This window comes from Nyctibius grandis, chromosome 12 (assembly GCF_013368605.1).
Source record: "Nyctibius grandis isolate bNycGra1 chromosome 12, bNycGra1.pri, whole genome shotgun sequence".
In the NCBI taxonomy this organism is placed as follows: Eukaryota; Metazoa; Chordata; class Aves; order Nyctibiiformes; family Nyctibiidae; genus Nyctibius; species Nyctibius grandis.
In genome coordinates, this window is record NC_090669.1 from 1391070 (window position 1) to 1403260 (window position 12191).

The 12191-nt window shown below is 52.5% G+C and overlaps 1 protein-coding gene across 1 annotated transcript; it reads left to right on the plus strand.

Moving 5' to 3' along the window:
• Positions 1 to 2659: 2659 nt before the first annotated feature.
• CX3CL1 (C-X3-C motif chemokine ligand 1) lies at positions 2660 to 10508 on the plus strand. The gene is made up of 3 exons (XM_068411368.1): positions 2660 to 2905; positions 5753 to 5873; positions 6659 to 10508. The coding sequence occupies exons 1-3, from the start codon at positions 2839 to 2841 to the stop codon at positions 7851 to 7853; spliced, it is 1383 nt and encodes a 460-aa protein (XP_068267469.1). The 5' UTR covers positions 2660 to 2838; the 3' UTR covers positions 7854 to 10508.
• Positions 10509 to 12191: the final 1683 nt, after the last annotated feature.

A 12191-nucleotide genomic window follows, 5' to 3' on the forward strand; every position in this document is an offset into this window, starting at 1 on the left:
GTCCTCCTAAGGAAGAATGGAGAAGGACTGTGGTGAGCTGCCCCAGCCCATGGCCTTCGCTGGAAGGATGTGACATTCATGGTCGGCTTTCTTCCTCCTCAGTCTGGGCTGCTTGGTTTCATTTTAGCACAGTCTGTGTTCCCTGGTTCCCAGTGACTCAGTATTTCTGCTCTTTGTTTCCTTGAAAGCTGGTTGTCCCTGACTCGCAGGGTTGCACATTGCTTGGGCACCATGATTTGTGTTTATGGACTGGGATTGCTGGTGTCCTCCTCTGCCTGCCCTCATCCACATCCCAATTTAATCCACAGTCCCAGATCCACGCTGAATAACTACTTGTTATTCCTAAAAACTAAAGTAAAACTAAATCAAATTAAAACAGCAATTGCCTAGACAATTTATGTCATAACTAAAGAAGCTAAAATCAGCTGAAGCAAAGACGAGCCCAGAGGAGTCCCTTTTCTTCTCAGAAAGGGTCATTAGACATTGGAACAGGAGGTGGTGGAGTCACCATCTCTGGAGGTGTTTAAGAAAAGCCTGGACATGGCACTTAGTGCCATGGTCTAGTTGACATGGTGGTGTCAGGGCAATGGTTGGACTCGATGACCCCCAGAGGTCTCTTCCAGCCTGATTAACTCTGTGATTCTGTGAGATCCTGCACTGGCAGATCAATACAACACTTATGGTTTGTCACTAGTTACAGCAGAATTATCTCCTGGGCTACAGCGGGTCCTCTGACTTTGGGTTTTTCAACGCTGCAAGACCTAAAAGAAGTGCAGTGAGCGGCTGGCACTGGTGTGCTGGAGGAGCAGATGGGCAATGGGACGGGGAGGGGGGTATAGGAAGTGGGTTGGGAGTGATGTTGCCAGTTTTCTGCCAGCTGCAGCCCAGGTTTGTCACTGCTCATTGGAGCTGCCCACTCCCATCGGAGCCTATTGCTGTGCCTCTGTGTCCTGCTTTTGGTGGGACCTGCAGGGCTTGCTGGTGGCTTAGACCCACGACGCTGCCGGCACTTGAAGGCAGAGCCACGCTGAGGCTGCTGCTGCCCTCCGCCCTCCTGCTGCAGGGTTTCCTTGTGCAGATGCCACCTCCAAACCCAGCTGCCGAGCTCACGGGGACCAAAGGGAGGGCTCCAAGAGTGTCCTGGAAGAGTCCCCTACCCGGTCAAACACCACCAGCCCAGCCTGAGCAGGAGAAGCAGCCGTGTCACCCTGCCAAGGAGCTGTTTGTGCCTTAAACCAACAACGCCCGTGGCAAGCCATGCCTTCAGCACACAAAGCGCTCGCCCTCCCACGGTACGTGCGTGCCGGAGCCCTTCCTCAGCCTTATCCATCGCTGGCAGGAGCCCCTTTGCAGGAGAAGCAGAACCTGTTTCTTCAGGGGAGAGGTGAGCATGTGAGGGCTGTGACATGGCTTCCAGCAGCCAAAGGCGCCCACGGCCTCGGGCGATGCCAATTCTGGGAATAAAAATTTCCTGTAAGGCTCTGCCCAGCCTGAGAAAACACCGTTTGGGGAAGGGGCCAGAAAATGTCCCAGCAGACGCAGCGTGTTCTGTTCTGGCTGGATCAAACAGACTAGTTCAAAGTCTTCTTTTTTTATTTAATTTTATTTCCTGTAAATGAGTTTTATTTTCTACTGCAATATAAGCAAAGGCTGAAATTACAGGCTGGGATTTTCACCAAATGTTTTAAAAAAAAATGCATTGTATGGAAACTTAGGGGTTTCCACTCTTTAGGAATAAAATCCCTACTGGAGCTGTTGGAATTTCCCACAGTGCAGAGAAGCCAGGTTTCCACCAGCCCTAGGAAAACTCTGGGGAAAAAAAACCCAAGATTTCAAGGGCAGCCACACTGTCTCAGTCTTGATCTTATCTTCATCCTTCAGCTGAGGGAGTTGACAGGGGAAAATTGTTATGTATTCTCCTGGGATCTGAGATGAAAGAGAAAGCAAAGGTGCAGGATGTGACCACCATGTCGGTATGGCTGCTTCAGCCCTGGCTTCGTGCTGGTGCCAGGAAGCCCCCCACCAGCCAGCCTGGCTGCTTGGAGATCTGGGGGCCTCTTACTCCATCTCTCAGCATCAGCAAGACCCCGATCGCTGAGACAGAATCACAGACTGGTTAAGGGTTGGAAGGGCCCTCTGGAGATCACCTAGACCCCGCTGTGTACCAGAAGTCAGGGCTGTAGCAACAAGCACCGTGCAGACAGCGTGCCCAGGGGCCAAGGAGCTGCTCGGGGAGGCCACCGGGTCCCCGCATCCTTGGCAATGCTCCAAAGAGGAGCCTGTCCTGAGCGCACCAGCCTGGGTGATGGACTTGGGATCCCGATTAGCGAATCCCGCTTGTTTTGGCCTAACAGCCAGCGCTGCTGTTATAGGATGGCTGCCAAAAAGGAAGGGGGTGGCTGCTTTTGCAGCTATTTGGGGTAAATAATGAGCTTAACGTGCATCAGGGAGCTGGGGGTTGGAGGTGGGGGGAGCTTAAGGACAGCGGTGCTGATGGAGCAGCTGACTCCTGAAAAGTCCCCGTCGGAATAATTTGCCGAGGAGGCTGGAGCTGCTCGGCGTGCGCTAAGAAAAGCTGATCTAAGTGTGGCTGGGGAATTCCAGGAGAGCAGGTGATGGCATCCCCTCCCCTGTCCCGCTCTTCCCTCCGCCTCCTGTCGTCACCAAGACGTGTGCGGGGGAGCGGAATAACAGCTGAAAGCCCGTCTCGGAGCTTCATAACCCTGGAATGAGCCGCAGCGGCCGCGGTGCTCCGCAGGATGCAATAAGGGATCGGGAGCGAGGAATACTGCCCACGATCCTTCCCCGCATGCCCTTCCTGCTGCCGGCCACGGGAACATGAAGGCTGTTTCTCTCCAGGTCCTGTTTGTGCTGAAGGTCTTGTGCCTGGTGACCCTGGCTGGAGGTGAGCCACAGCTCCGCTTGTCACCTCCTGGGCTCCCCAGGGAGTGGTGAGGGGCTGGTGAACTGGGTCTGGGGGGGGGAGGTGGTGCTGGATGGGGCTGTGGGCACCAAGGGACCTTCGTGGGCTGTGGGAGATCTGGGAGCAGGATCAGGCTGGGTTTGGGAAGGGGCAGGGGGAGCCTACGGCAGCAATCCTGGCAGCAGGGAAGGGGGAGCAGCCCCGTGATGGCGTTTGTCACCCCTGAGGGACGGTGGGGAGAGTGTCAGAGAGCCTTCCTGGTGATCCGTGTTAGAACAGAAGCCTACTGCACTGCTTTCCCCCATTTTTCATGTCCCCTAGGGACGTGCCATGGGGGCAGAGCGCAGCCTGTCCAAGGGTGGGTGTCTGTCCGCAGGGACTCCGGGTCCTGAGGATGCCGGTGCTCCCAGCGCTGTGGGGGGTGCTGTTGCCTGCAGCTCCAGTGCCTGTGCAGTGTCTGTGCAGTGTGTGCAGTCTGTGTGCAGTGTGTACGTGTGTGTGCAGTGTGTGTGCACACGTGGGCAACGCTCTCCTCTTTGCTGGATAAAGACCTTTGTGTGCTCCGGGGTGGTGCTGAGCGGGGCCAGAGGACCGGGGGGAGATGGGCGCACCTCTCCCTGGGCTGGTCTCCATCTAAGTCAGCTACGGCACAGATCAGCGATTGCCCCCAGGGAGGGTAGCCAGGGTGGCAGCCAGCTTCTCAGCGGCGTGGGCAGAGCTGGACTTCGCCCAGGACAAAGGGATGATCTGTTCCCACCATGGGAAGGGAGAGGGGCGAAGAGCCCTTTAGATCTGTGCCTGCTGCCACCAGATGGAAGGAGTGAGGAGAGCAAGAAGGGCAGCTGGGGATGGAGCTTCTTCCTCTCCTCACACCTCCAGGCAGGTTCTCCAGGGCTGGTCTGATTAAAGCGGGCAACAGGGATGCCGAGCAGCTGACCCTGCCCTGCGAACCTGCTGCCTGCTTTGGCACTGGCTGGCTCTACGTGCTGTGGCCAAGCACCCATCTCCTCTGAAGTGAGGAAATCAGGGTGGCTCTGCAGAAGGGAGGGCTGGTGGTGCTCCCTGGCCAGGGTTCCCTGAGGAACCGAGCTGAAAAGCAGGTACTGATGGCTCCCAGGAGCAGTGCCTCCAAAGAGCAGTGGTCCCAGGCAGATGAACTCCCAGACCCCAGGTGTCCCTGGGGGGTCCCTTCGGCAAAAATTCAGGTGCAGCTCAGAGAAGCGGGGTTGCGTGCCCTGTGAGAAGGAGGGTGACCAGGGCTGGCTCCATGCTCCCTGTGACACCGCTCTCTCCTTGGAAGGTGCTTTCCAAGCTTCTCCACTCTGGGAAAAACACACCAGGAGTTCAGCTAATTGCAAACCATTGATTTGTGATGCCAATAATTAGAAAAAATCAGTTAACGGTTATCAGAGAGCCTTTGGGAGCAGCCCCTGCCCGCGCCCTGCCATGCACCTCCCCGACTGTCCCCAGGGACGGATCTGGCCCTCTTGTTGCTGTGCCTGTTTTGTTGAACAGTGGAGGACACCAGCAGTATGTCCTGTGGCTAATAAGCGTTAATTGGGAAGTCGGTCATTCCTGGGCGGGTATTCTTGACCCTAAAGTGCCACAGAAGATATTATTGTGTGAACAAAGAGTTTTGCTTTAACACTACAGAGAGCTAGAGATCGAAATGTGCCTCTGTAGAGGGGCCACAGGAGGGTGGGCTTGGGATTTCTTTGCAACCATGGGTTTTCCCAGTAAATGGATCAAAAGAGCTGAGGGTGCTGCTGGAGCGATGCTCATTCTTGCACCCGGTGGCTGGATCGTTCCCAACTGAACTTTGTTAAATTCACCAAATTAATTTGGGAATCTGAGACAACATTTTGTAGGGACTGCCTGATCTAAACCAGGCTCCAGCTCCTTTCTTCACAGGGGGCCTCGGATAAATCAGGACTTGTTTTTCTAAGTCTTGCCCCCAGGGTGTCAGACACAAATTGCCAGGCTGCGTTGTGCAACCTCCCCGCACTTGGCAAACGTTGTCTGGAGGCTGGGGGTAGGTGCAGGAACACAGGGTCCCCAGTGGTGTGACCGGCTTTGCACCTTGAAGAGGTCAAATGGAGTTTTATTTTCACACTTTGCAAAATGAAAACCGTATTTTCTGGTGGAGCTGGAAAAGAGATGTTTGTTGAGGAACCGTGCTGTGAAGCTGGGCTGCTGAGGCATCTACAGGAGCAATGTATAATTCCCCAAAAGGTTCTTGCTCTGCCCCTTTTCTCTGAGCCCAAGTGGCATTCAGAGACCACATAACAGCAGAGAGGCAGGATGCTTGCCTGGAGGGGAACTCCCGCAGGAGGAAGAGATATGGTTGGTCCAGATAAGGAGAGGACAAGCGTCCTGCCCTCTGATCTGCACTGCCTGCCCTCAGAGCCCGTTGGTGATGGTTGCAGCAGGTCTTTTGGGGATGAAGAAATCTGTTTGCTGGGCACCGTGCTGAGAGCCGTCCTCCTGTGACCCAAAGGGGAGAGGACCTGCAGGTCCAGGTGCTTGCACAAGGGACCTCCAGCCAGTGCTTGCACCTCCTATAAGGCAACATGCAACCGTTTCCCAAGAGCCCCACAATTTTCACAGTGCTTTTTTTGCAGTTTTCTGGGTATATTATCACCTGTTTGGATGATACGACCAATCGTGGTCCTGATGGGATTTGTCTTCACCTCATTTTAGCAGGGATTGGAAACTTCCATGTCAAGCTTCGGGTTCCTTCTCCCCAGAGAAGGGGAAAAAGAAGCAGTGCCTGTTTTTATAGTACCTAATAAAAAGCCAACATTTAATGTGTTGCAAACTTTATTTCAGGGCAACCCAAAGCACCCGTGAAGTGTTCAAAGGAGTGTGGTCGTTTTACTTCCGAGATAGTGGCGAAGCGGATCAGGAGCTACCGCAGGACCGAACCCCGCTGCACCAGACAAGCCATCATGTAAGCACTGCCCCACCGCCGCCTCCCAACGCCGATTAGGCATTAACCCGTCCGCAAACGCCCTGGAAACAGAGCGAACGGTGGTGTTTATTTGAAGGGTGGGTGAGGTTTTTCCTTATGTAAAGACCGACAGCCTCCAACTGAGATCACGCACAGAGTGAGACGGGGATAAAGGGATGGGGAAAGGGACCGATGGATGTTCTTGTTGGCAGAACGGGGCAAGAGCTCACATGTTTCTCTGAAAGCAGGTATTTTCTCTGGTGACAGACTCATGAGCTTGTCTGGACATGAGAAAAACTACATTTTTTTTTTTTCCCCAGGATAATTGTTGTTTTCGTCTTACCCTGAAGATGAGGCACCAGCGAGATCACTTTATTGCAGCCCAGGAGGTTGCTCCAAAGTGAACCTGCTGGGCTGACCTTGGAAAGTCTCATCTCAGTAAATCAGAGGGTTTTCTCTTGCCTCTTGGGCAGCTGGTGCCTGCAGAGCTTCCTGCTCTCAGCGCTGGAGGCAAACATTGTGTCCAAACATCAGGACAATGCTTTTGAAAGATAAAAACTTCTTAGGGGGAAACCCTTCACCCATGAGTCATGTTCAGCTGCTCCTCATTCAATCAGATCTCAGAGGCACCTGCCCTTCCTGAAATTAGTAATCCATCCAACCCAGTGGTGTTTACTATGGGCTTGAGTCAGCCAGATGCTGTCCGCCTGCCTTCGCTATCATGCTGAGCATCTAAAACAGCGTTTTCTTTAACCACTAAGTAAGTGATCCCTTTTTATTTTCAGATTTACTACTCTGAAGTCCCTGGAGATTTGTGCAGATCCACAGGCAGACTGGGTGAAGAAGATTATAGAGAAACTGGACCAGAAAAAGGCCACAGCCTCCCCACTTCCGCGTGGTGCCACCTCAGCAGCGGTGCCAGAAGAGCCTGGTGTTTTTCAGAAACATGTTGGTCTGACAGTAACGGCTCCATCTCAAGCCACTGCTACAACTAGTTTCTTCCAAGGGGCTGGCACAACAGTTTTGGAGAGAATAAGTGTTCCTGCTGCCAGGATGGAAGCGTCCAACAGGTCCCCACCAGCCACGCAGAACACCACCCATCTCCCTGCAGGATCGTCCCCTGTGATACGGGAAATTGCTGCCCGCTCTGAAGTCACTCCAAAAGCAAACAGAGATTCCTTAAAATCTCCTGCACCTTCAACAACTTTTGCAGCAGGCATGGTCTCTAGCCAGCCCACCCCATATCCCACGGCTCTTGTGCATGGCTTTGACAGCACCGTAGGATCTACAGAAGGTCCTGTAGGATATACTGCAAATGCTATGGCTGATGTTCGAGACACAACTCCTCCTATCTCAAGTTCAGACCCCATGGCCATTACTAAAGGATCAGACCATCCTGTACTTTCTGCAAATGAATCCCTGGACCCTACAAGTGCAAGAGCCAACACACCAGACACTGCTTCTAGGCATTTCAGTTCAGATCTCCCCTCCATCCTGGACAGCATGGAGATCGCCACGGTCCCAGCCACACCAGTTCCACCAGCGACTACTTCAGTTTCTACTCTAAACTCCACAACTGCCATAGACAAAGGTCCTTCTGTCCACACCAACAAGGTTGTCAGTTCCTCTGCAGATGCTTTTGGTACTAGAACATTTGATTACTCATCACCTGTAGGAAAGCAAGAGCCTTCGGATACGTTAGTTTTTACTAGTCAAGCATTCTCAGGCCAAGCCAGAGTGCAGATGGCTACAGAAAGACCAAACGATCTGCCTCTTCCCAGCTTCTTGTCAAGACCTCAAATGCACTTTGTCATCCCAGTGGCTGTGGTAGGGGGTCTGATGGCTTGCAGCATTGCTGTTGTATGGCTATATCTAAAATTTGGAGTCAAAACAGAAGAAATGTCAAGAGAAATGGTGCAGGGCTTGCTCTACCAGAAGGAGGGACATCAAAACAATGTCTATGCAATGGAAGTAATCTGAATGCTTTATGATGTGGACGTTTTTGGCCTAAACTACATATATGTTGCTGCAGGAAAGATAAGTTTATGCTGAACTGGTGACCAGAATAAAAATACCAGAGAAAACTGATTTTCTTGCAGAGCAGAATGTCCAAAAAATACATCTAATTCGTCATTGACCAATGATGTTATTTTGGAAACAAATGAGACACTTTTTTTCTTCTGGCACTGTTACGTACAAAGGCTGTCGCTGTTCTAGAGCTGCTTGGTGGCTCTTCGCCAGGTGGTGGGCAGAAGTGAATTTCCAAATCGCTGCTGGGAATTTTTCTGTGCTTCATCATGGCGCAGCCAAGAAGCCACCCACCCACTCACCCACACTGCTGGACTCGGGCTCAGCCACCTTGAGCAATCTTAACACCAGAACCATGCAATTTGCACTTAACAAACTCTCTGCTGCTTCTTTCTTTGCACTTCAGGTTGCTGCTCTGTCAGACCACGACCGATGCTGGTGGTCAGCTGGGTACTGGCTCTTCTTGGGATGATCAAATACCCCTTTTCCTCTTGCTGGAGACACGAGGGGTAGTCTAGCTTTTCAGACAGAGGTGATGAAAGGAAGCATTTCTTCTCAGCAAGGGTCATTAGCCATTGGAATGGGCTGCACAGGGAGGTGGTGGAGTCACCGTCTCTGGAGGGGTTTAAAAAAAGACTGGACGTGGCACTTAGTGCCATGGTCTAGTTGACATGGTGGTGTCAGGGCAATGGTTGGACTCGATGATCCCTGAGGTCTCTTCCAACCTGATTGGTTCTGATTCTATGAAAACTGCATCTGATTAGTGGACTGAAGGTCAGTGCTACAAATTTCATGTTCAGAGGCACTGGCAACCCACAACCTATCTCCTCCTTGAAACCAGGCCACCTTTCTTTCCAGCAGCTATGGGCATTTCTTCTTGTGGATTCAGTCTGAGACCTCGTTCTTGGCAAATCAACTGCAATAAAACCCTTCTGCCAGCTGATGCGCCCTGTGTCCAGCTGTGTCCAGCACCAGGGCAGGATAATGTGGATGAGCCTTTGCAAAGAAGTCACCCAATGATTTTGGTATTGCTGTGATAACATTGGAGGGTTTTTGCTGTTCTCTGCTGCTGTTCTTTGCTGTTTGCTGCAAAACCCAGGAAATACTCTCCTGGAGGAGCTAAATGCAGTTCTGGGTTTAGTCATAGAGGAATTACTCCACCACAGCAGTGTACCATCCTTCTCGTCCCGTATTCTCTCTAGAAACAAGCACTTTTGCTGATGCACAAAGCAGATCAAAATGCCTGTTCCTGGTCCTACATTTTGGCCGCGTTTTAGTTTTCCTTTTTTTGTACAGCACTGATCACCAGGCTATTAAAGCACCGTGACACTACCAGGCTTTTTTTAAACCCAAACTGGTTTTAATTTTTACACATTGCTGTATGTAAGCCTTATCTTCTATCTGTGGCCAGTTCCTGAAAGCCCTTATTAAACATTGACTCCAGCATGAATTTTGCTGGAGTGTGCAAAGGTCTTCACGATATGACACTTTATAGGTAGAGATACGTATCAAGGGTCAGATCCTCCTCTAACCAGCCTCGGTGGATCAGATCCCAAAGTATAAATATACATGTAGAAAAAAGAATGTAAAAACCACATAATAAGCAAGAGAATCAAAGCAAAAATGATGGGCTGGCTGTAAAGAAGAGCTAGAGGAAGGCGAGCTGTTAGATCCATCAGATCCCACCTTCAGGGGATCCATCCAGCCCTGGAGGCGGAGAGGATAGACTGCAATGGTATTTGTTTTCTGCAATCGATCAGATTAATTGTAATTAGGAATTTGGGGGTGAAACCCATCCTTGTGCAGCCCAGCTGTGTAACGCTGGCTGGGGTTGATTTACCTGGAGGGGAAATTTGATTTACCTCCGCCCCGCTCGTGCACAGCTGGGGTTTGTGAGGCAGTGTACTAAGGCGTTATTTTTGTATGAAACACTAGAAATGTTATTTTTGTAGTAAAGTTTTGTAGCCGTTTGAATGTACATAATGTCCCGTCCTTGCTACTGGAGCATCGCGGAGCTGAGACCTTTCTGGGGCCGCTGGAAAACACTGTGCCTTGTCTATTTTCTTGCTGGTCTTGGATGTCTTGTCCATGTCCGTGGGAGCTGGGTCGCTCTCCAGGCACTACAGCAAATGGAGCAGGCACTTGTATTCTCTGGCTACGGGTGAAGTCCTTGGCCTGGAGCGATGCTGGGGAGACAAAAGTGCACCAGGAAGATCTGGCCACGTCGAGTCCCACCACGGTGTTTGTAAGGATGCTGCTTTTGGCTCCACGGCTGGCTCCCACTCTCTTCCAGCTGCCGTGGTCATGCTGGAGCTGCTCTTCCAGCCTGGATCTGTCCTTGTGCTCACCTTGCTCCCTTCTCCTGTTCCCAGGGCTGTTGGCAGCCAGGATGCTGGCACCCCTCATGGGGGGCAGGTAAAACCCGGGGCAGGAGGGGACTGCTGTTCCTCCTTGCCCTACGCTGTGTGATGGGCAGTTTGGGAGGGCTGAAGGTGAATTCTGGCTCAGGAGGAGGGACCCTGTGGATGTTCACCGGTTCCTGGGGCTTAAAAATGTCTTTTGCTGCAGAGAGCAGTGTCTGTTACAAGCTCTGGCTCATTTGTGTATCATCGAGTATATACGAGTGTGCGGGCGAGATGTATGTTCTGTACCTATTTTTAGCAATAAAAGCAATGAAGTCCTTATGTTAAAAACTCATGTCCTCAGGGCATTCACAGAGCTGGGTGACCAAGCCTGGTCCCTGCAGAGGTGCGGAGGTGACCGCGTGTGATTAAGCACCGTGGGAGGAATCCCAGCGTCTCGGAGAGATGGCAAAGCTCCACCTCTTCGCTGTTTATGGGCTTCGGTCTTGCCAAAAATGTGCAGACAATATTTTTTCTCTCAAGGAGTTGCGTTTCCCACCCTACTAAGGCAGTACTGAAAAAAAACAGCTGGGTTTTGGCTTTGTTTTAATAAAGTTACAATGAAACAGGACCTGCAGAAAACAAATGTGACGCTCCAAGTCGCTTCTGTAAAGGTGCAAAAGGCCAAGGGCTCAGCTAGGACCTCTCCCACCCCAGGTGAGGCTTGGGCTGCCTTTGGGTGCTCCTCTAGTGATGGGGAGGAGAGACAACAGGTCAAGGGAGGTTATCCTGCCCCTCTACACTGCCCTGGTGTGGCCACACCTGGAGTAACTGTGTGCAGTTCTGGGCCCCCCAGTTCAAGACAGACAAGGAGCTACTGGAGAGAGTCCAGCGGAGGGGTACGGAGATGGTCAGAGGGCTGGAGCATCTCTGCTCCGAGGAGAGGCTGAGGGGGCTGGGGCTGTTCAGCTGGAGAAGAGCAGACTGAGGGGGGATCTGATCAGTGCTTACAGATACCTTAGGGGCAGGTGTCAAGGGGATGGGGCCAGACTCTTCTCAGTGGTGCCCAGCGACAGGACAAGGGGCAACGGGCACAAACTGAGACACAGGAAGTTCCACCTGAATAAGAGGAGGAACTTCTTGACTTGGAGGGTGCCAGAGCCCGGGCACAGGCTGCCCAGGGAGGGTGGGGAGTCTCCTACTCTGGAGATATTCAAACCTACCTGGATACGACTCTGTGCAACGTGCTCTGGGTGACCCTGCTTGGGCAGGGGTTGGGCTGGGTGATCTCCAGAGGGCCCTTCCAACCCTTAACCATTCTGGGATTCTGTGAGATGGGAAAGGGTCAGTGCCTAGGGACTTGCCTGGAGTGGGGGAGCTGGAAGAGCGAGAGGGTCAAGGACGAGCATCTCCCCTGCATCCCAGGAGCCATCACCCTGGCCATGCCCCGGACCTGTGCTAGGAAGATGGCGAGGTCTGTGAAAACTTCCCCCAGATGAATCACCAGGCCAGAAAGGTCATTGTAGGGATAAAAATGTCTGCGGAAAGAAAAAGAACTTTTATTTCCTCTCTTTTCTCCTCTCTGTTGTGAGGAGAGGGTGGGCGAGGGAGGGGTAGGCTGTGTAAACAAGTCAGCCCCGACGAGGATGAATCATTTCCGATGCAGAGCGAGCGCAGGCGCCAGCACAGGGCCGTCCAGGGGCTGCGGCTCCGGGGCACCGAGTGAGCTCTCGGCCACTCGGTCCCTCGGCTGGCTGGTGGCACACGCTCGCTGGCTTTGCTGCTGCTCCCTGGCTGCTCTACGTCTGACAGTGCAGGGAAAGCCCTTGTGCGAAGGATGTCTGTCTGTGCACCTTCCCGTGCTCCTCCGGGAGGTCCACGGGCTGCCCCAGCTGTGGCAGACTGAAGAATTGGGCCCAGGAGATGACCAGTGCCAAGCCTGCCATGC

Coding starts and splice junctions, on each gene's coding strand:
- CX3CL1 (XM_068411368.1), top strand. CDS start 2,839: ATGAAGGCTGTTTCTCTCCAGGTCCTGTTTGTGCTGAAGGTCTTGTGC. Junction 2,906..5,752: donor CCTGGTGACCCTGGCTGGAG/GTGAGCCACAGC, acceptor ACTTTATTTCAG/GGCAACCCAAAGCACCCGTG. Junction 5,874..6,658: donor TGCACCAGACAAGCCATCAT/GTAAGCACTGCC, acceptor TTTTATTTTCAG/ATTTACTACTCTGAAGTCCC.